Source organism: Chaetura pelagica, unplaced genomic scaffold, assembly GCF_000747805.2.
Source record: "Chaetura pelagica isolate M959 unplaced genomic scaffold, ChaPel_1.0 scaffold153, whole genome shotgun sequence".
NCBI lineage: Eukaryota > Metazoa > Chordata > Aves > Apodiformes > Apodidae > Chaetura > Chaetura pelagica.
Genome location: NW_009952707.1, coordinates 1,229,150 through 1,253,517, shown reverse-complemented (window position 1 = coordinate 1,253,517; position 24,368 = coordinate 1,229,150). Strand labels below are relative to the sequence as shown.

Sequence of the window (24,368 nt, the reverse complement as noted above, 5' to 3'; positions counted from 1 at the left end):
ATCCCAGTCTTAGCTGAGATGGGCATTGCAATCACACCTCCTTCAAGGCAGAGAGAAGGGCAGAGTGTATTCTTACTTCCAGATGCTTGTGGATGGAGCCACTTTAATCCAAGTCTGTGGTAGCCAGAGAACAGTGCATTTAAAAAATGAAAAAGAAGTTGTAAGAACTATGAACAATTGGAAGGAATGTGCAGTCATTGAAACAGAGCTCAACCCATTAAGGAATGTCAGGGTGGTGGGGTTGTGGGGGTTTTTTTGTTTGTTTTGATTTTGGTATATGTGTGGTTTGTTTGTTTTGTTTAATTTTTCTTCCAGTAGCTGCTGCCTTACTCTTGTAGCTTTTCTTTTTAATTAAGTCTCTTCCCTGCCTCAAGCCTTGGGGATTTGTTTAGTAGCACTGCTGAGGAAAAGTATGTGCGTGTCTATTATACACCTCCACAACCACACATTCCCCTCCCCATATTTGCCACTAATAGCTACAGTGACCTAGAGATATCTCCCTAGAGGGAGAAAGGAGAAAATCCTCCCTGTGTGCAGGTGGGACTTTTTACCACAAGTCTGGAGAATACTGATACTTGGCTGCTACTTGGAAGAGATCAGGCTTGGGTTAATGAAAACAATGAAATCACCACTTAACTTCCAACTGGATTTCCATGGAGACAGCTAGACATTAATAGTGTTTGGACCTTTTTTTATTCAATAAAAGTTTGAGTTATAAATATTCTCCATTTGTTTCCTATTTACAGTTGTAAAATATTTTAGGATAGCCTACCCATCACCTGTCATTCAACATCTCTATAAATGCCTTTAAAACATCATTGTGAAATAAAAACATCTTATTTCAGTCCACAAACCCGATTTCCACACACTCAGAAAATAAAATCAAAGGGACAAAAAAGAGGGGGGAAGGAGCCAGGAGGGCGGGGAGTGAGAGGAATACAGTACAGCAGGCAACAATGCAATATTTGCTACATAGTAGCAAAAGAAATGGGTAAAAAAATTAGTCTCCTATGATGACAAGCTTTTCAGGACATTTGTTATAGACCAGCGTTGTCCAGTGCACTTCTGAAGGACGAGTTGAAATCCAAATTCATTTTCACTGTTTTCCTGTAATTCCAGGCAACGCTTGGATTTTCGGTTCTGGATTGGACCTCCCTTTAAAGATGGAGTAAAAAAAAGAAGTGTAAGGATTAAACATTGTGAAATTCTTGCATTGCTACTGTTGTATAGAATGGAGAAAATTCCAATGTCTGTTTCCTAAAGTCCACTGCTACTGTGAAAAATGTTTCAGTTACAAGATAAGCATCAGGCTGGACGTGGAGTGTAAATTCCCTTTGTCACAGGCTGGTTTAATCTCAGGTGGAGTTTAGAACAGCCTTTGAGCCTGCATTGAATAACCTTAGCCAGTTAAACTGGACTTGTGAAATTAAATGATGCAATTACTCACACCATCCTCTGTGTTTCACCCTCCTGTTTTTTGCTGGGATGATGGAATATTGTCCTGCATATATATTTCCCTAGCTTCCATCCTCCCTTGCCCTGGACAGTAATGAACAAGGAAGAGTGTCTCTCCTTCGCATTTTTGCTAGTGTGTTGCACCTCCCTTTAAAGATGGAGTAAAAAAAAGAAGTGTAAGGATTAAACATTGTGAAATTCTTGCATTGCTACTGTTGTATAGAATGGAGAAAATTCCAATGTCTGTTTCCTAAAGTCCACTGCTACTGTGAAAAATGTTTCAGTTACAAGATAAGCATCAGGCTGGACGTGGAGTGTAAATTCCCTTTGTCACAGGCTGGTTTAATCTCAGGTGGAGTTTAGAACAGCCTTTATTGTCTGGTTACCATTTCAGCAAAGGGGGTTCCTAGAATCATCTGTGTTTCTAGCCATGCTTTTTAATCATGAGCCAAAAACTTTCATGTTTGCTTCAGTTGTGTAGTTCAGTGGCTCTGCTGCACCTCTGAGACATCAAAAAAAGGCAAGAGGAAGGACCAGTGCCTGGGCCAGAGGTGTCCCCTAGGTACGATAAAACACAAAAAATTGTGTAATCTTTGAATTCTGAAATGAACTGTCTTTTCAAATCTTATGTTGCTAATCCTCAGTAGTGAATCTTTTGTTCACTGTGGAGTTGCACCAAATCTTAAATCACTGCTACTACCAGAGTTAACTACAGACTTAAATTACAATTAAATCATCATGTAGGTAACTTAAATTATATTTTTTTCCCTATAATTTTGTTTCCAGTTTGTTCTTTCACTATCTCTCCTGTCTTATAAAGGTAATAGTTAACTAGTATGCATTAGTATTTTTGAATTTTCTTCTAAGATACACAGAGTTAAATCATTTGCACAAAAGTCTGAAGTCTTAAACTGCAGCTCAACAAATGGAGTGTAAATAGTACAGATTAGTAGTTTAAGTATGCAAAGAGCAGCCACATTTAAATTACCTGTTTTTATAATGGGGAAAAAAGTAACTGCTATAAAAAACCCCAACAAACCACAATCCAACCTTATACAAAAAAACCCACCTCATCAGTTTTGCTCAACTCTGTGTTATGCCTTGCATTAGAAAGTAAGTCATAACTGGTAATTCCTATTATAATCACAAGGATACTGGCATAAATCCCATAGAAATGCTGCTTTATTTTTCAGAGAAGGCTGTTCCTCAGGCAAGGGTAGCTTGTGCCATTCAGTACAAGATGTGCTTTGTTCAGACAGGTGACGGTGGGGTCTCCTCTCCTCCTTTTCTACCACCTATTTTGTAAGTACTTTCTCTGATAAGTGACTTCTAAAAACATTTTTGGGACTGGCTAATGAAATGCAGAATTAGGTTTGAAAGCTTTTAAATTTTAAATATGGCTTTGGGTAAAAGAGAGACCATTTCTAGAAGAATCCACAAAATTAAAAGTGTGAGGCTCCCATAAATCCTCCTTGGTAGGCCTATTTTCAGTCTAGATAGGTTTTTTCACTGATTAATTTCACGTGGCAGACAGGCACACAGTAAGCCTTTTAATATTCCTCCATAACTAAATGCTGACTGAACTGTATTTTCCCACAGCTGTGTAACTATTATTGACATTTATATTAAGAATGGTAGTTAAATTTGGGTGTCTGGTGGGACCATAAGTTCTAAGCCATCTATGAGCAGTAGAACAGGTTGACATGCAAGAAACTGAAAGAAACTAGAACAGGAAATTGGTCAAGGCTTTATTAAAAACTATTTGTTCCCTTATCCTGAACACTGCAATATCCCACCAAGTTACTTTAACCTTCTAAAGTTCATTGTGATTAGATTTTTTTTTTCTTCAAATTAATTCAATGAGCTTTGAATTAGGTCCTTCAGATATAAAGCTCTAAAGTAATGGATATTTTCTCATTGCCAAAAGAAACGGTTGTGTTTTTTGTTTGTTTTTTAGCAAAACATACTGCTTCTGAAGAAAAACTGTTGGTTATGGGGGATTTTTTTCTTCATAGATTCAGTGTTGCAAGGCAGCCAAGGCCAGGTCTCTGGGTTTGAATTCAGAATTACAGTTTACTACAAGTGTTTCTGCCTAAACCTAACATTGAGATCAACTTCCTTGTGCTTCTAACTGATGCTGAAGGTGCCTGTGTTGCTGCCATTTAAGTTAACTACTTCTCTATCAGTTATTATCCAATGTATCAGTTAGTCCCTGTCTCAGTTTTGGTGTCAAAGACACACATTCTCAGCTCAGATCTTCCACTAAGGAAGCACAAGAAAGAAGCTGTCCCACTTATTTGTCTTGCCAGAAAACCAAATAGTTATGGGAGATTCAAGTTCAGCTCTTTTATATCCCAGATCCAAAAATCAGGGAAGTGAATCAGGGTATAGTACTTTTAGACCTTTCCTGACATTTCTACCTTATAAGAATAAATGAAAGAGCAGAATTAATTCTATTCAACTGTGTGAAATAAACTGATGTCCCATCTTTTTGTGTATGAAGAGGGATGAGCTCGGATGCTCAGGTCTGGTTGGCTTCAGCAGCTGGGCTGGGGTAAATACCATGTTCATTGGTTGCACTTTGTGAATCCTGTTCTTTGGTGCCTATTTTTTTCTCCCTGGGGACTGTGTCTGGGACCTGGTCAGCTAACTTAGAGCTCTGTTAGGTTACCTACAGCACTAAATACTGCCATGAGTTGGAATTTCTTTCTGCCTAACTCCCATGTGTTTCAATTGTCAAGGGTTTCTTCCACTTGAATGGGCCAATGCCTTCTGAGGATTTCAGGGTAGAGAAAGGAGGATGTTCACAGTGGAGACAAGGATTTTCCTCTACCATCTAGAGCACACAGAGGTATTACAGTCAGTGTATTCATGCAGAATATTTGAATGCAGGCAGCTACAGAAACAAAGTGTAAACGACTCCTAAGGAAAAACAAAATAAGCAAGCAGGCAAAAAACACACACAAAAAGGCCATCGTCCCTCTTTCTCTCTTCCTGATGTGCCAGCATGTGAAATGTCTTCTATTTAGCAGAAACAAGTGACTTGGGAGAGAAAAAGCCAAGAAAGCTCTTTCTGATGTGCAAAGCGCTCTTCAGTGGCTACTGAAAATCACCCCACTGAGTGCTTTGGAGCCCGCTGTACAGAACATAAAAGTGACACTCACAGTTAAGTAGTGGCTAATACGTGTGAATTGAATGTTGTAGAGCACAGGGATGCTTTTAGCAGGAGGATTTTTTTTTTTTTCAGCCAAAAGAGAAACATATGGGTTCAAGTCCTGTTAGAAACAGAACAGCTTGGCTCCTAGGAGATGCGAGGTCTGTGCAGGATCACGGTGTAATCCCTCAGAGGGGATGCTGTCTACACAGCTTTAGCTCCTTTCAGCAAGCATAGAAATGAAAGAATTGCTCTGAAGTAAGGGGGAAGGGCTTGTATAGTGCTTATTGGAATTCTCCAGTTGTTAGCCTCCTTAATTGTGTTTTTTTCCCCTTCATATGCATAATGCAAGCCTGTGATAGCGGCATTGGTTATCTCCAGGGTGGTGACAATGCACACACTAGATGCTGTGAGGCCTGAACTAGCAAGGTATTTCATCATTAAAGCACATGAAGTGAATAATTCCATAGAAAGAAGCAAGCAAGTAGGACTGATGTGCTGAAAGTTAACACTACGTGTTGCTACTTTGCCTTTGCCTCCAAATTCCAGTATTCCTGAATGGTTTCTGCAATATCATTAGCATTTGGAAACCCAAAGTCAAGTGCAGACAAAATGCAGTCCTTTAAGTTGACAAAGTGCAGTCCTTTAAGTTAATTCTTTTTGTAAAACCATTTAGTAAAACTTGTATAAAGCTCTCAGTCACATTTACTGCTTGCTCAGCAAAATTGTTTATAGTAATATTACACTTCAGGCTAAGCAAAAGGCAAACTGCCTGTTTCCCTTTCCCCACCCTAGGTAAGAGCTCTACTTCCCCATTTAAAGGTGAAAAAAATTAATAGCCTGGGGTAACATCTTTAGTCATGATACATAAAATATAATTCTATAGGCTGAACCAAGTTAAAGAGGAATTCTGCCTACTGAACAGAATTAGGATTAAGATCATTGATGAGGGCAGCTCAATGGCAGTAGAAGTCTCAAGAGGATAAATAAAAATAGACTGAATGTGACAGCACTAACAAGTTTGACTGGAAACTTGATGGGTTCTGCAATGGAAATTGAAGCAATTCCTGTGAGAAGCACAAATGCTCTCAGCTCCTGCTGGCAGTCTCAAACACATATAAAACTGACAGTGCTCCAGGAGCATACTTGTAATGTAAACACTATCTCAAGTCATGAATGTTATGACCAATAACTATTGGAACATGACACAACACACACAGTGGAAGGCAATACTTTTGACTTCTTTTGGAATTATTGTACTTTCTGCCCATCTGCCATACAATAGAGGTTTCCTTTCAAGTCTCTCATTAAAGTAGAATTTATCTAATAATATGGCATCTAAGGATAACATCTGATGTGCCTGCAGACCACTGCAGGAGAAGGCTGGTCCAGCATGCTTGCTGGACAGTCCTGTGCCTTCCTGTCGTGCCTAAAAACCAACTTGCTTTTAGAAAGAGCAGCAGGTTGCAAGTATATGCTTAGATATGCCAAGTTAGAGCTGGAGTGCTAATATGCTGTGCAAATTAATTAGGCCATCTTTGCTGAATTGTGCTATGCTTTTTGTTTTGGTTTACTATGTGCTGGTGGATGCAGAGTTCCCAAACTACCACCTTCCTGTATTTGTTCTGCAGGGCAGTAAAGTGGGATTGGTCCTCTCTGGAATATTGGTATTTACAGAACCAGGTTTAATTGAAATCCATTATAAACTTTCTCTAACATCTAGAAGGTCTCCTTCCCAGAGAGCTACAAATGGGTCAGGGCATTGGTACAGGTCTCTTGGCAAATACCAGGATTGTTAATTACGTTTTTTTTGTAAAGAAGTATGTACAATTTACACACACTGTGTAACCTGGAATTATGTTACTCTATTTAAAAGAAAAAAAAGACATGATCTCACCTGCTTGTCTAATTATGGCTAATTCAGAAACAGGTCTTAAAAGGTTAATAAGTGTATCCAAACCTTGTATGACACACACTATGCAGATTGTTGAATTCACTAGTCTAATTTTTTATCTGTACCTCAATCAGTGACCTCAAATATTTACATGTTCGCTCTATCTTTTGAGCTAGAAACTCTTTAATTTTTCAGTACTGCTTTGATACATTTGAATCAAAGAATTATGTGAGGTGTATGTAACAGAGATACTCTCCACTCCAAACAGAATGCATGATGGTATTTCTGAGAATACCAGGGGAATTTTTCAGTGACTGTTAGCACTCTACATATAGTCCTAAAAATATGACTCAAATTTTACAACTAATTTTATCTTCTCTTAGGTCACTTCTGTATGGATGTTACTGCAGTGAGAAAGTGTTCATAGGAAAAAGTTAATAATTGATCTCATAGAGTAATTAATGTATTTCCAGTATTGCCCATTGCTTGGAAATACTGGATGCTGTTACTGAGTTTACAACAACTGCTTTATATTTGAATAAAGGATATAGGTGTATATATAGTGGTATATATAGGTAATTGATTAATACCTTCTCCAATCCAAAGCAGTATGACAGATTTTCCAACTCTTTGGTGAAAAAGTGCTCTCTGTAAAACAGATTATACAACATCCTATTTGTTGTTCAATCTTTTAGAATTAAATTTTAACTATTTAAATTGAAATATTTCTTAGTTGAACGTATTTTTAGCTGTTGCTTTTCTTCAAAGGCACTTGGTTCCTAACATATTTGGTATGAATAATGTGAAAATAAGGTGTATATAAGTCCTATTATGTGTATGTACAGCAGGGTTATATATTAAAAAGATATTGTTTGTCAGCTATTTAGATCACTATTTAGACAAGCAAATGGGAATCTTTACCAGATACTTCTAAAATGTGATTTTATTTTTCCAATGCTGAACAAAATTAATTGCAATGCATAATAAACTTACGTGATAATAGGGAATAGCCAAACCATTTCTTAAGGAAAAAAACAGTTTTATAAATTTTGATCCCTCCTCCTCACTTCTCTTCCTGCATTCAGGTTCTGTTGTCAGGTAGCTTTCCTAGCACTGGTCTTACATTCACTTGCTGGTACTCAATGAGTAAATACTATCAAACATTCCCTGACAATGAATGGAACTAGATGCATCATTCAACAGTTACAGCAATTTACTGTCTACATCACACTTTGTCTCCTTCCACTCCTGAGACTTCTGAGTGTTCATATTTTACATAATCATAAATGCTGTATTTTTATATTGCTGCAACAGGTTTTTAGTTCTGCAGCTGTGACAAACTAAATGATGCAGCCTTATCTGTAGGTCCAAACTAGGTTTTAGTAACCAGTGCACTGTGCAATCATTTTATGTTTCCTTTAATCTAGATTGGTTAGCAGACAGTAGAGCAGTCCAGGTTTTAAGCACAGCCCTCTAAAGGTGTAATAGTTAAATATTCAGGATGTGGAAATACTTTATACTCTTAGTTAAAGTATTTAAATAAAGACAATTAAACCTGGCAAAAGGAAATGCAGCTTCATACAGAGAATGTAACTGGAATAGAAAACAAATTACAGAGAGAAAGCATAAAAATCAGCAACGAGGGTATGGTTTTATGCCTGTCAGTAGTATCTTTCACATATATTTAAAATTTTATCACTGTTTTATAACAGATTACAAAGGCCCATTGCTCATAGCAAGATTAAGAAAATAATACCTTGCAAAGACACAAATTGAAGCCTTCACTGAAATACAAAGAAGCTCTTCAGCATATGATAGCTGAAAATGGATTTTACTACAGAAAATGGTGATAAAACTAAGAAAATTGAAGTAGACTTTGGAGTAGAACACATTAGCCAGACTAGAAAAATCATTAAAGATTTTTCAGAACATAAACACGAATCATTACTGTATCAGCAGTGGCCAGGAAATCTTTCTGACATACTATTAGAAAAACATCTGCAGAAACAAATGTTCTAGGTTCACAATGTGATTTTTAAAAAATCAGTTATTGAACACTATTTTGGGGGCAGGGAGTGGTAAGTAATTTTAAAAGAGCATCTTTTATCCATACATAGCCCTGATACTTATGGCTAAGTGCAGAATTCACAGCTGAACATATTGATGGGTTTTGTTTTGGCAACAAATCCAGGTGTTGATGTATGATGTTGATCTTCTGATAGCTGGGATTACCTACTAAATCCTTTGTGGAAAAGGAAAAAAAAACTGGTTTTATGCTGTGCTGTCACTAATGATGCACATGGCTTTAGTGACTGCTGTCCTGAGAAACAAGCTAACAGGACAATTCATTTAGAAATAAATTAAATGCCTCTTTCAGAACTGACAGTCATAAAAAAAGTAAGCTGCAGAAATAAAGCTTGGTAAGAAATGATTCCCAGACTAGCATTTTATTACTTTTTTTCCTCACTATTAAAGGGGATGTTGTTTGTGTCTCTCCTGTGTTCTGCTTTTGCCATCTCCTGCCTTCTGCCCTACTTGGTACCAGTCAGAAAACTGTGAATTCAGAACCTGCTATACTGGGTAGTTGCTGCCTAGTTAGTGCTCTAATTTTAAACTCTAAAGTTCTGAATTAGAACTTACGATGTGTTTCTATACTATATAAATTAACAAAACCAACTGTATTTTATATCTCCTCCTCCTAGTAGGAGTGTTAGATTTAGGTACATCTCTGGAGTCTTGAGTGAGACTTGGCCTGTAGAAAAGAATCCAAAGTGAATGCTCTGCACCAATGTTTTCTGCAGGGTAATTTTGCTCTAATTAAAAATATAAATGTTTTTTTCTCATACAGTCTTTCTTTTCATGGAATGGGCCATACAGTAGCTGCCTGTGTAGAGAAACAATATTATGATATAACTAGAAAAAAGGTGCGAGTGCTGATTAGACTGGCTTTACTTGCATGTTTTACAAATACATTTTGAGAAAAGCTTAAAAATTTTTCTATTTCTCTTTGATTCTGAGATTACATATAAAATGACTGCAAACAAGTCAGGCTTGATTTATCTGCCTTGATGTACATTTGCTTCAAGATGTCTGAAGGAGAAGACAGAGAAAGGCAACAAAGATGCTTGATGGTGGGGAGTTAGAAAATATGCTAAAAATAAAGTAAAAAAACCCCAACACTTTTCTTAGGATGTAAGTGAAAAAGAGTGGGATCTGACTTCAGTGATCAAAACTATAAATAACCATGAATAAACAAAAGTTAGACATTTTTAACAGCTACTGTGATTCACATGGGTATAGGAAAACTGTTTGATTCATTTTTGCAGGTATCAGTGGTCAGTGACTGACTAGATATTTTTATTGGGCTGGCTTAATTTTAAAAGCACAGATAAAAAACTTTTAATAGACATGCTGAGATGATAATTCAGGCAATTCCAATTTCAGTCTTCATGAGGACAGCACAGTAGGAGTCTAGAAGGGAATTCTCCTCAAGGGGTTACAGTGAACTGCTGGCTCAGAATAGAGCCACTATTTCTGTGAACTAGTAAGCACTGACCATTGCCTGAGGTGGTCTTCTAGAAGAGGTAATGAATCTAGTTAATTAATTTTCTGATCTGGGATGTGGCAGATTGTGTATTCCTAGGTTTTACCTTTTTGTTTGGTGTTGAATCATTAGTTTTGCTTATGTTGCTTTCTAAGGCTCATTCTGCATTGCTTGACTGTGCGCTTGTTACTGTGTCTTCCCTCCCTAATTATGAGTGTGCACAAGATGCAATATTCATTTGCTATTTTGCCATTCACATGATGCCTAAGAGCACCTTACTGCCTCATTCTTGCTCTTTTTCTCCTTATGGGTGAAAATATGGTTCTAATATAGCATACCTAGAAAATTAATGTAAAGAAGAGTTCACATTATTCTTCACTAACCTTAGCATAAGGGATACTTAGTTATTCATCTTCAGACAGACAAATAAGAAACTCTTTTCAGCACAATTAGAAAACACGAGGTTTTTGTATTTTCTCTAGGGAAGATGAGACCTTTGCCCCAGACATCTTAACAGATTCCCAAAAATCTATGGGTTTTAGATGAGAGAAAATACACATTCCTATTTCTTTGTGAAATGTAACTCCTTTGGAATACAAAAATAGTGGATGACAATTTCATTTTTTGTTTGTGTTGTATTCAATAAGTGTTGGTTCTTCCAATCTGAGTCCTCAGTATGAATACTTCCTAACTCATTTTCACCAAGAAACTGAACTTGTGCATTGTCATTATATGCTTATGATTAAACTGATCTCCAGAGACCGAGAAATAAATTGAGTGCCAACTGAAGAAAATTAAGAAATGAATTTGCACTAGTATTTCAATCGATCTGCATATTCTAACATGGGAGTTCAGGTTGGGCTTTTTGGGACTTTGTTGACAGTATCTAATTATTGAAAATGGCTTTTTCCCTAGTAATCACATAAATTTGTTAGCTGATTATAACTGGTATTGGGAAAGGAATGTCCTTGCAGCTGCAGCACAAACCTGGCACAGTTTACTTAGACAATAATGGAAAGAATCTATTTTTTTGTCTCCTATACTGGGTATCATCACTGTCAGGTTCAGGATACCAGGTTTGATAGCTTGATCATCTCTCTAAATAACAAACCCTCTTATCGTTACTGCATTCTGATTTAACTGACTTCCAAGTTAACATTTTTCTCAAGTATTTGCATCATGGATAGTAGGGTGTTACTTGGCAACCAAACCTTTCATACGTACATATTGTTCTTGTCTCCTCTGGAATCAAAGATGCAAGTTCTACTGACTACTTGAGTTTTGTTTTCATCTGGGAAGTCATAAGTGACGAAAAGATAAAAATACTCCCATCCATCTTGTAGCTGAGAAATGCAGAACCCAAGAAGTGATTGGTCCAGTAATGCCAGGGAGGGACCAAGAATAGAGCTCAGATCTCCTGACACCTAACCCCCTTGGTTTGCTAAGTGCTGGTGATCAGCTCAGCTGTACAAGACATTCTGGATTAGGCTGTTCTTTTGTGTGTCTGTCACTGTAATGCCATGCTGCACCTTGTCAGCAGCAGCTGTCACCTGTGGGTTTTGGATGGAGCCTATCTGGACATCTGAAATTGGTTAAAATCAGGTGGAACTAGAACAAATAATTTCTTTGTAAATAAATGTGATGTTTAAAATTATATGCTAATATATGCAAATAGAGTATCTGTTTTGAAGGAAAAACATGGGTATGTGTTAACTTCCTTCTAAATTAATTCAGCACAAGTGTCTTTGTAGCTTAAATGTAGTCCTCAGGAGAGTAAATACTGCATAATGTGATATGCTGGAAAAGACTTGAAATGCACCCACTAAAAGCTCATTTTACTGCTGTATTCACACACCAACTTTATAGCTGGCATGTTCTACACCCAATTTGCAAAGATTAAAACTTGCTACTAGAAAATTACTCCAAATAGAAGACTAAACTTACACAAGGAAATTTTGGTTGCCACTAGCAGCAGCAGTGACTGCAAGCAAAGTTAACACCAGTTAAATACAAATACAACTATCTGGATTTAATACTTTTTTCTTGTATGTATTTTGCATATATATTTTCATATTTAAATTGAAGTCAAGTATTCAAAATGGAGAAAGACTGAATGCTTCCACATTTTTGTACTTCTAAACCATTCCATTCTGCACAAATGCGACTAAAGAGTTTGTAGGCTTGTAGTAAGACAGAGTATTTGTTTTTTATCCTCCTTGAGCTAACAGCTATTTTTAAGAAGTGTTTAATATGCAATAATACTGGTTAAGTTGCACAAGAATTGGGGACAAATTTACTAGAGAAAAAAGAAAATTAAAACATTAACTGTCATTTTCTCAGGTGTAATCAGAACAATGGTTCAGGTTGCTTGTCCTCCAGCTGTAACACCTTGTGCAGTTACCCACTTAGTTCAAATATTAAGTACAGGCAAGCTGGGGATATATTTGAACAAAGAGTAGCTACGTGTAGAAAAAAAGTGCTGCTGCTGTGCTGGACCCGTACAGCAACACTGCAGTGGAGCCCCTGGGGCTTGTGGAGTGCTCTTTTTTGGCTGAAGTTTAAAACTAAACACATGGCAACACTGGTTATTTAAAAATGAGATCGCCTCACTAAAAATGCAGGGCTTATCCTAGTATCTTGGCTCAATTAATTTAATAATTAGGTTCTGTTTTTCTTTATATTCCTCCTGCAGGATGAAAATCTGTATTTCTTTTAAGAGGATCATAATCACTTTCTGTTCTGAGCTGGCAGGCAGGTAACACTGCATAATTATACAACTGTACAGCAATACGACTGCAAATACACAGTGAGTGTCTTTGCATCTTGTGGGGCTAGAAATACAGCACAAGTTCAAACTCTTGATAAATTAATGATGCTGTATTTCTATGGCTCTCATAATGGAAGAATCTGAAGAAGTTCATGTGGACAATTGCTCCCTCAGACACACAACTCTACTGAAATGAATCCCTCTTTACAACACTGTCCTTGTCTACTGTATGGGTTAAAAGCTGGGAGTGGACATTAGAAGGCAGCTGGGTGCTGGTGTTACCTCCACTTTGCACTGTGTAAGCTCAGCAAGGGGCATATGAAAGGGCTACAGAGATTCTCTGCTTGCTCCACAGCCATGCAGTCTGCACTGCTTCAGTTGACTGTGGTGTGGTTGTGGGTGGTGGTTCTAGCCAGCAATAGTATGGCATGTCCTTCATTTTGTAAGAGAAAGGCAGTTAAGAATAATTCAGAGTGACTGTCTGGCAAAGGTCAAAAACTGTAGGAGACACAAAATGTAGATGCTTTCAGTAATTTTAACAATATCTATTTCATCTATCTATTATATAATACCTATTTAAATGAGGTCTGAATCATCATGTTTATTTGTGAACTACTGCAACAACTGAGTAATTAATTTGCTTTCATCTGTCCTCCCTTTTCCTTCCAAAGCAATTCCTACTATGATATTTGGGAAATTATACATATGGTAACTATAACTGCCAGCAACAAATTTTATTTACAACTACTGAGGACACCATAAACCACCCCCTCCGAACACTCTGAAAGATGTCCTGTGGAAACCTCCAGCACTGACTAGAATCACAATTCTCCCCAGCATGCAAAAGCAGCCTCAGCACCGCACGCGGGTGCGAGTCCCTGGAGACACAGGAACGTGACTGAGCACGGGCTCTGCTGAGGGTCCCTCCCTGTAGCTGCATACTCTTCTCACTTTCCTATGGCAACCACACTGCAATTTGTATTACTTAAATGAACGGAGCTTGCTGGACTGAAAAGAATGAAACGTGGAACAGCCTTAAAAGGAGTAGTCTCTTAGGTTTTTAGCTCTGCATTGTGTCCTCTCTTACACAGGCCCTCACCTGTCATGTTTCTCACAACAGCAAATAGTGACAGTGCAGCTAGGCTGGTTAGAAGCATAGGAAACAGTCACATCCCCCTATCCAACCACATATAAACCTGAAGATACTTGAAGATATAGAGTAATTACAGAAAAACATCTTCCTTTGGCCTTTGTTATGCTGCTGGAGGAGTCCTAACATGCAGCATGTGTAGTTTCTAGATGACATGCTGTCACCCAGGTGATGTATGCAGAGATTAATTTCACTTATAGGGCAGGCATTATCTCATAACTACCTTTATGTCATAACCTGTGAAAGGAGACTGGAGACTAAGAAACTTGTTGAAAAAAACCATGCCAATACACCCCCTACAAAAAAACCTGACTGCAGTATTTAGAACATACTATTTCCTAGTACACACAACAAACTCCACAGTATCAGTCAGTTCAGAAGAACATGGTTTAACAGCCATAAGAAGCTTCTACTGAGATCAGTCCCAAGGAGTTATCTGCCCAGGAGCACTGACCTCCATCTCCTGCATCTCAGAACCCCTTCTCTGCCACACACCAGCCCATGTACCATAAGCATTATGGAAAATAATCAAAAAGACTCTTCTCAGATAGCTTCCAGTATATTCACAGAAACACATCCTTTGACCAGACTAAATGGGAGCATTTCAAATAGAGTTAATCAGTTGATCTTGGCAAGCCTTGATTACTCTATTAGCCTTTTTAATATTTTTTCGTTGTATTTATAAATCAGTTATGAAGCGTGGACACCAGGCCTGGACTCAGTGTCCTATCAACATTCTCATCACTGTGAAATTACTTCTCAGCCTTTACTTGAACTTCTTTTTATCCCTTTCTCTCTCTCACACATACACACATAAAAGCACTGGCCTTAAGTAAGAACTGCAAAAGTAGCTTGTAATGAGGCTGTTATCATCAGTGACCCACTACCCCCTTTTCTGAGCTGCTACTCCCCCCCAAAAAAAAACCCCAACACATTCTTGTTCCTCAATAGGTTACTTTGCATTTGATTCTGTCAAAATATTTTTTTAAATTCAGATAATCCTGTAGCAGTCACTCTGCATTAGAAACAAATAATTTATTGTAAACTCAGAAAACATAATACAAGTTTTATAACCTCCTGAGGTAGCTGATCAAATGTAAACAGCTTCCTGGCTCCTTGCAAAGAAAGCAAGGATAAATCTGGTTGTGTTAGTAAACAGATTACTTACACTTCTGATATAGGCACAGAGCTTTTGAACTTTCTGAAATGTTTGCTAAATAAGAATTACCTGAGTAAACTGCCAGTAAAGCTTCATTCTCTTGGCTTTGGCATAATTGCATTCAATGAGCCTGGGCCTGCTGTTCACATCCACCAGGCATCTGTTGTCATCATCGTCGATAGTGGGACTCAGAACACCCACATGGAGCTGCTGATTGCTTGTGTAATAAACATTCTGCAACAGGAAGCACAAACAAGATTTGTGGCCTCTAGACAGAAGCAGCACTTCTACCAAAAAGCTAATGGCAAAGATAAATATGCTGAACAGCAGTAGGCTTACCCCATAGTGGCTTTTAAATTATTTCCTTTTGTGCAAGAGGAAACACAACATTCAAAAAGTTACTCTACATTAACAATTTATTCTTAATGGTTACCAACAAGTAAATGTTGGTTAACTACTTAACAGAAAACATGCAAATCAAACTGAGTGTTGTCTCATCGTTTGCCTTTTTACTTATTTCCTCCAGTCATGCACCATCAAAGAGCAAGATGAACACCCTCTAGCAGCAAGTGGGGCTAGTGTCAGTATTGCCATCAACTCTGATTAGACTGTTTCATCTGAGGATAATCCCTAATTGGAGTGGTAGGAAATTGAACAGCAGTACAGCAGCTCAGCATGAAAGATCTCAATCTTTTATACAACAGATAGGAAGATAAATGAATGTTTTCTACAAACAAATGCTGAAAAACAAATTTGAGGTAGCTAACTAGAATGCAGTATATACAATCAAAAGTTACTAGCAGTTGGTGACAGATGCATGGCAGGAGAGAGAACAGAATGGCCATGTTTCAGGCTATTTGTTCTCATTTTATTTTGTGTATGTCAATACACACAGACACAAGAGACTGGAAAAAGGGACCAGATGCTGGCTGCTCTGGATTTGTAGCAAAGAAGTGCTCTCATAGGCCTCAGTGATTACAGTTATCACCAAAGGCATGAGACTATTGCATTACACAAATTCTTTCCACTCTATCTGACTACAAACAGATATGTGGGAGGTTTCTCTAGAAGAAAGAAAAGGAGGGGGAAGGAAGGTGAGCTTTCCAGACAGTCAGTATGTGTCCTCTTGAAGATAACATGTTACATATGAGCTCAGAAAGGCTAACACAGGACTGTGCTAGGATCGTTTGCTAATCACAAATAGAATTTCTTTTGCTAAAATCAGAGCTTTTTATTGAGAAGGCAATAAGAAAGATTAAATGGCAACATCATGCTTTAGCTGCTTTATCCAATAAGGGTAGGAGTAAGGCTGTGACCACTCTAGTGGCATCAGAGTCATAACTCACAAGAGCTGGACAGGAGCACCAAATTAATGTCCCCACCATCATACTGGAAATTATGCTGTGTTTGGGAATCTTTTCTGTCCCCAGAGGTTGATGATACTATCTCCTGGTATCTGTTAACTGTTGATGCTGTAAGCTTGGTTTAAATGTGCATATTCTTATTTGGGAAAACTCTGATAAAATGTGAATTGCAAATACGAGAGCATGCAGAGAAATAGCACAAACCAGGACTGAGGAGAAATTTGGGAGCTTCATGTGAAAAAAAAACAGCTTTGAATGCTGAAACTAGTCAATGCAGGGATTAAATACAGATCAAAACAATGGTGATCTTTCTATGCGTAACAACACCCTCTGTTTAACCCTCCTGGAATGCTTGTGGAGGCAGATTCACAGCACATGTAAACTGATACAGTTGCATAAAACTTAATTAAGTTGTTGTTAAAGGTTTACACTAATCCAAGGTTTGACCCTCTTCATTTCTTTAAGTTTCATTCTTTTTACTCCAGAGAAATGACAACAGATACCTGAGCTTGCTGAGCCAAGGCGAGTCTAGGTTTTAACAGTCTGAATAGAGAGAAGTTACATAGTTCAGTCACACCTTACAGGAGAAGAGAAGGGTAAATCAAAGGACCCTTCCCAAAATGGTTATTACTGAGTGAACTAAACTAAGAACTGTGGAAGGAGTAACAAAACCACACCCCAGCAGTCTCCATCCGTAAATTGGATAATTAACATTTCTGCAAACAAAAACAATGCTTTTTAAGAGCTACAAACATTCAAAATGCCCTTTCTAGACAGACTAACAGCACCTATTATAGAGATACATTTAAGATCTAGCCAGATGCTTTTTATGGGAGAGAGACTGCAACAGAGATAGAGCAAGGCACTCAGATCAAGATGATCTTTAAAGGGGATTGTTAGAACACACTGACTCTAAAGATTGTTGCAGATTATTTGCCTGTTACATAAAATTACTACTAGAAAAATGAGAGGGAAAATTTCAGTTACTTGTATTTTTTAGTAATAGGAAGTGATTTGTTAATTAATTTTTTTCAGCACATTGCCACCACAGAAACCATGGCAGAGGAAAATCAAGGGGTTTTGCATGGTTTTCTTTTATTTTCTTAAAGATACACATCAGTCACTGAAAACAAAAGAGCAAGCTTGGCTGTAGTGCTGAGAAGTCCACACTGTAGCTCAGGGTTGGTTGCCTGTGCAAAAAAATGTGGTGTAGCTGCAAACCCTCAGGGCTGAGCTGTTTTTATTAGCTCAGCCTCCTCAGCCTCTCACAGGGACCAATTTCATCTTTCCAGACAAAGGAAGCCCAATTTATCGTGGAAGTCCACCAGCTTCTTTTTATACCAAATCAGCAATGGTTCAGTCTGAGCATCTTTCTGGGCACAAGCAGAATGATGGCTCTGGCTGGGGGAATTACTCTATAATTCTGTTTGTTGGCAAAACTGTACAGAAATAGAACAATCAAATGCAATTATGCTCAATAGAGATAATTAGCAGGTTGTTGCTTATCTTTAGAGGGCTCACCCTACCTGCTAATATCACTTCATTTTTCATTGTGAACCAGTTTAGAAAGAAGAGGTGTGAAATCTTGAATTCTCACCTATTATTGGGAATGGCACTTGTCCTGGTTTGTGACAGCACTTTTCAGGGGCATGTAAAAGTAAGGCCAAACCAAACCAGACTGTGGTGCAGTGGCAGTCAGTCCTTCTAGCTGGGCCCTGTTGCTTTGTTTATCCAGTGATATGGATGCAATTTAATGATGCTGCATATTAGTTATTGTAACTATTTTAGTATCCTATTCAGTAAAATATAATAATAAATATAATATTAAGTAGTAATAACGTTTCAGAATTGAAAACATTGCACAACCTGGTAATTTGACTACTATATTTCTCTAATGGAGGGATCATGTCAAAAGCACACACCCTCTACGCGTTCTACTTGAGCAGCATGTCAGTGAGCAGCAAGTGGGTGGTGTTACACTTGGCCACAGAAGTTTTCTTAAAACCTGTGGGCACTCCTGCAACCCAAAAATGAGACAATGCCTGCACTGGGAGAGCATAACAGTACCTATGTCAGGATGAAGGGAGGACATCCATTTGGTAAAACAGAATTAACTATTGACAATGCTGATTAAACTTGAAGTGCTCTTCTAGTCTGAAACGTAAAGCTACTGAACATGAAACCATGGAAAAAAACCTCCCTTTAAATATTGTTTCTATTTGATTACTTTTGCCTTTCTTTTCCTTTCCGTTTTCTTTAAACATGGTACACCTTTCTGGCTTGGCAGTAGTAGATGGATCAGCTGAGGTATATGAACTGAATATCATCTTATAATGTACTTGTTAGGTATGCACATATATGACTATTAATTGATCATATTTTAAATTGACTTGCAAGTAAAACACAATCTTACAGATTAAAACGATGCTCATGCTTTACGATCTTATATGTAGCTCTATAAAAAACAATTTGTACTTGTAATTTAAATCAGTTGTTAAATAGATAGATGCCCACAGCAGTATTTCTTCAAGTGGATGCTTTTAACAAGCATCAACAAGAGCACTGGCTGTTTTGCAATCCATTCAGCACAAAACGGGCAACAGAGGCACTTTTGTTTAAACCCCTTCAGAACATACAGGCAAAACAGATTTTACCAGCACACCTGTTCCTACAATATTGCAGCATCACCATCAGCTAACGCAACAAAGCAGAAATTTTGCAGTAATTTAGGGAAGTAATTTTTGAACCATCACTCCAGTATTTTTTTTTTATTCCAAATGACTGCATACAGACTATTAAATCTAGGGGATTAAGTTGAGGGTAACTTCACTGAGAACATGGACCTTTCATTTCTGCTTGAATGGCAAATGTCACAGCAGTCCTTGCTCAAGACACTGGAGACTCAGTAGCCAAACATTTGCTTATTTCCACTGATGACAAGACACATACTATATGCTCATTTACAGCTGTAATTTAAAGTTCCTTTGCACTTTTACTGAAGATGCAGCCTCAGCAAAACACAACCACCCATTTTAATATCACCATCACATACACATTCCCCGAGGAGCTACTAAAATTCCACCAAAAAATATCTTGCTTGTTTGTTGGTACCAAAATACAAGTTAAAAAAACCAACTCTTATTCTGTAACAAAATAAGGCTCCCTACATCTCATGAGTCTGTTCTAGCCCACAGCACTTTACCATCTACTTCATTCCCCACAACAGTATGGGTTTACAGCTATGTCTCCTGGGCACCTGGAAGGGAGCACCTTTGTTCAGGAAATCAGTTAGATTCAACCAAAGGCCCTTAGCTTCTTAAAAAGTACAAGGATTCAGCATTACTGTCAGTTAGAAACTGTGAAAACATAGGCATGATTTGTGATCTGCAAGGGGTCAGAGTCAACATGGGGCCTTAGCCTTAGGCACTTCCACTCCTCCTTCAACCACACTCCCACCGGGTGCTTTTCAAGGGTGAATAAGCTCTGTACACACACTGGCAGGCTGGCTCTGGAGGCTGCTACTTGCCCTCACTACAGGTCCAACTGCATACAGTGTCCTCAAGAAACTTCCTCTGGAAGCCTGGGGCTTGCAGCACACTGAAGTGATGCAAAAGAAGTTGTTCAAAACAAAACTTGGTGGTATTAATCTGAAGGTTTGCAGCAAGCAAATTATTAAAGTAATAAAAGCTTCCTGCCTGGGTTTGAAGAAAAGCTTATCAGTAGCCTTCAAAGCTTGACACAGGTCCCTGCCACAAAGTTTCTGTTACAATCTCAGTTGTTTTCTCAAAGAACAACTTCTTAACCAAGCACTTTCAAAACTAATCTTCCTCTGGATAGTTAAAGCTGGGAGAAACTGCTGAGAAGCTGCCTGCAAATATCCTTGTGCCTGTAAAATGGCATCTTCCAACTAAAGGGCCAATAATTCTGTATTTTTCTTGACTTTTCTTTTCCTATACATGTCCTATCTAAGGTCAATGCTTTGTTTGCTGCACCTAATAATCTCTCTGATTATTTGCATTAAGACAAAATCTAACACAAACAAACTGAGATAGGTATCACAGTAATAAAACAAAAAATGGCTCCCAAAAGTCTTCATAAGGTGCAAGAGAGAGATTTAGAATCATCAAATGGTTTGGGTTGGAAAGGACCTTAAAGGTCATCTAGTTCAACCCCTGCTGCATGGGCAGGGCCACCTTCCACTAGATCGATTGCTCAGAGCCCCATCCAACCTGGCCTTGAACACTTCCAGGGAGAGAACATCCACAACTTCCCTGGGCAGCCTGTGCCAGTGTCTCATCATCCTCATAGTGAAGAATTTCTCATAGAATTTCTTCCTAATGTGTAATCTAAATCTACCCTCTTCCATTTTAAAGACATTGCGCCCTTGTCCCATCTCTCCACCATGCCCGTGTAAAAAAGTCCCTCTCCAGCTTTCCTGTACTGGAAGGTCACTATAAGTTCTCCTTAAAAGAGACAACTATTTTTAAAACTATGAGGTTCTCTACCTTACAAAAACTTTCTTTAAAGAAATACCATTGTTCTTGTACTGTAAGCAGTGTTATTTCTGTACATTCTAAATGGAATAGAAAATTCAAAGTACTACCTGTGACTGCCACTTAGTTGATGTATTAGTAGATTTAAGAGTAAAGAGGACCATTAACTTTTTTACTTTGGTGTTTCACATGTGGCAGGTTAAGTGCTTCCACCTGCTTACCTCTAAGTGCAATAACTTGTATCACCTTAAACCATAGTTCCTAGAATTGTATCAGCTTTGATGACTTCAGCAGTTACTGTCTCCTTGTGATGAATAGTCATGTGACACAAATATGCACCTTATTCCTAATTCATATCCAAATTGGTTTAATTTGTAGACATTGATTCTTGAAATAATGCTAATTTAAAGTATTTAGTATCCCATACTTCCTTTTGGGGAAAATACTTCTACTCTGTAAATACAACCAGGTTTAGATTGAACTCAACTTTTGCTAAGCTGTAGCTTGATTGCTGATTTCGAATAAGTTATCTGAGTGTCACAGTTCTTTTCTTGACTTGAAAAGCAATGCAGGTTTTTTTTCTGCTACTGATAAATATTCAATCAAGATTTTATATGAACAAATCACTTCTGATATTCTCTCTGCTTCCAGATTGGACAAATGATGGTTAATGAACACGAGAAAAACCTCTCTTCTTCACAGAATACATGGATACAACAATTCCATAAACATTTCCACAAAAAAACCCTACTCTGCAAATGGTGAACAATACTGGAGAGAAACGAAGATGAAACTGAACTGCTGATCAGAATTTGAATGAATGCTGTGAAAGTTAATATGGCTTGTGTAATTATGGAGGAAGTTAAATATGCTTTCACGGGGACCGAATTTGCTCCATTAATTCTAAATGAGCCACTGGATAACTTCAATTAATGGAATGACATAATAAAATTATCAGTAAAACTGAAGAAATTATAAAATGAATATTCTATATATGGTCCTAACTACCTCTCTAACAGTTATTCACATACTGTCAAGAATTTGAGAACCAAAAATCTGACCTTCAGAACTTAAACTCAGATGAAGTAACAAATGATACAGTATAACATCAATCTAAAGAATGTTTGACAACCATCCAACAATTACTACAACATCAATTCCCATGTGCTATATATATGTCCCAATAACTATGTTGGTTTTATGCTGAATTTATATTGTAAGCAACATTTGCTTTTAAGGTGTGCTGGCTGAAATGCCAATTTGCAACGAGAAGAGACATCTTTCAAACATGGATAACTCTAATTGCTCTGATCTATTTCAAATTACTGCACTTACAAAATGTGAAATACTCAAATAGTGTTAGATTATGAGACACTGCAGGTATCCAACACAGCTGTTTTATGTCTCCAAAAACATTATTTATAACCATTTTCACAACTTAGCAAAGGGAAGCTCTGATTTTTTTTTTTATTGTACTACGTTTTAGACATAAAAATTAACTGAGCTATGGGAACTTTGACACTTATTCCACCTTGCAGAGAATGACTGTTAACAGAAAATGAGATGTTGATTTCACCTTAAAAAAATATTTCAACTGAACACTGAAGTAGCATATGGAATATCAGAATACTGTATTTGGCCTTGGGATATTCACTTCATACATTTTTGTGAGGAGAAAAAAAATACATGGACACTAGTGAAGTACCACTGAAACAACTGAGATACACCTAAATAAGACCAGTCACATCATGTCCAAGGCCAGAGACAGCTACTGCTTCTATGTGTGGACAGAAGGCATGGCTTCCAGCTGTTGTCAGCTGCTATGCTGTAGACAACAATGCTGCAGTACAAGCAAGACCTAAGAGTTGTTCCATCCAGACACTAAGAGCACCACGCAGCACAGCACCACTGTGCTGTCCCAAGACCTGCACTTCCCTGCTGAAGAGATCATGAGGTGTTTGCAGCCTTGGTAGCAACATGGCTGATGACCTCAAGCCAGGGGATATAACTTGACTGATGCTGAGCTACAAGCCATATTCCTTTCTGAAGATACTTGGTCCCTCTGCGCAGTCCTTTATAACTTTCAGCAGGTCTGGTACCCACAGTGGGGAACATCACTCACCACTCCATGCTATGAGTGATGCTCATTTTTACAGTACTGGAGTGAGAACTGAGTGGACAAACTTCATGCTCCTAGATCAGTGTATTAGCCAACCATTGCAAAAGTCAGCAGCAGCTTCAAAAACACATCAGCAGCATATTTTGGGTGCTACCTCCAAAACCCTTTGGCACCAGCTCTCTGGGTGTACATAAGAGACTACTGTAAGTCTTTACCCTGAGCTGAGCCAAATCACAGAATCATTTTGGTTGGAAAAAAACTTCAAGATCATCAAGTCCAACTATGAACCATAACAGAAAAAGGCAGTGTTACCTCAGGCTTAGTGTCATAGAGGAAAGACATAGAATCTGAATCAAAAATCTAGTGCCATGTTTATCATCTAGAAGCTCATCAATATCTCACCTTCATATGATCTGATATTTTGATCTTTTAGCTTGCTGAAATCCTTTTTGGTAAAACTATTCATACAAAAATTTACATACTCTAACACAATTTAAAAAATATGCCTGAAAAATGTATGTGCCTTTTTATTTCATAGAGAACAGTTTTGAACTATTGTATAATATTCAGGCTAACAACTCTAATGTCTTGTAAATTGAAACACTACATGAGAGCTTGAAATGCTCTGATAATTTTATATTCTTAGGCACTGCACTTGCTCACAACAGTTTGTCTGAAATACATTTTCAATGCACTTTTTTTACTACAGATACTCTGGGCAGAGTGCCATAAAAATGTGAACTGGGGAGCAAAGTTGTTACAATCACCATCACAAGCTCAGCAACCATTATTTGAATCTTGTAAGATGCAAAGTAATCAAAAGAAGACATTAACTCTCAATAGCCTGAAAACCAACTCCTTTGCTATTTCACCCTCTTCTCTTGCATTGGCCTTACCTACTTAACAAAAAGCTGAATAATTAGTTTCCAGTCAAAATATAAAGCTAGCAGGTATGTCCCTTTCCTACAGACAGATCAACAGTGGACAAGTAAACCAAGAAAGATTATAATGATGCTCAAGTGGGATTTAGTCGTAGAGGAAGGCAAAAAAATTCAAGATGAAGAGGATAATCCAAGGGCTGAGAACAAACAGAAGAATTAAAGAAATGCAGACAACATGCAAGATAATGCTAACATGATACACAAACCATAAAACGGAAATACTTCATCAATTATTTAAAATATTCTATAAATTTCTGTAGTGTACAGTGATAGCAACTAACCAGTTTTTCTAAAAAACACCCCAAAAAACCCTAACTGAAACAAACTG

General features: G+C 37.8%; 1 protein-coding gene across 1 annotated transcript in view; it reads right to left on the bottom strand.

Moving 5' to 3' along the window:
* Positions 1 to 674: 674 nt before the first annotated feature.
* Positions 675 to 24,368, bottom strand: part of GALNT18 (polypeptide N-acetylgalactosaminyltransferase 18) — a 216,691-nt gene continuing 192,997 nt past the window's right edge. The window contains exons 10-11 of the mRNA XM_009994239.1: positions 15,193 to 15,357; positions 675 to 1,155 (exon numbers count right to left, since the gene is read on the bottom strand). Of these exons, the coding sequence (XP_009992541.1) occupies positions 1,009 to 1,155; positions 15,193 to 15,357 (312 nt within the window). The 3' untranslated portion in view covers positions 675 to 1,008. The remainder of the gene's footprint in view (positions 1,156 to 15,192; positions 15,358 to 24,368) is intronic.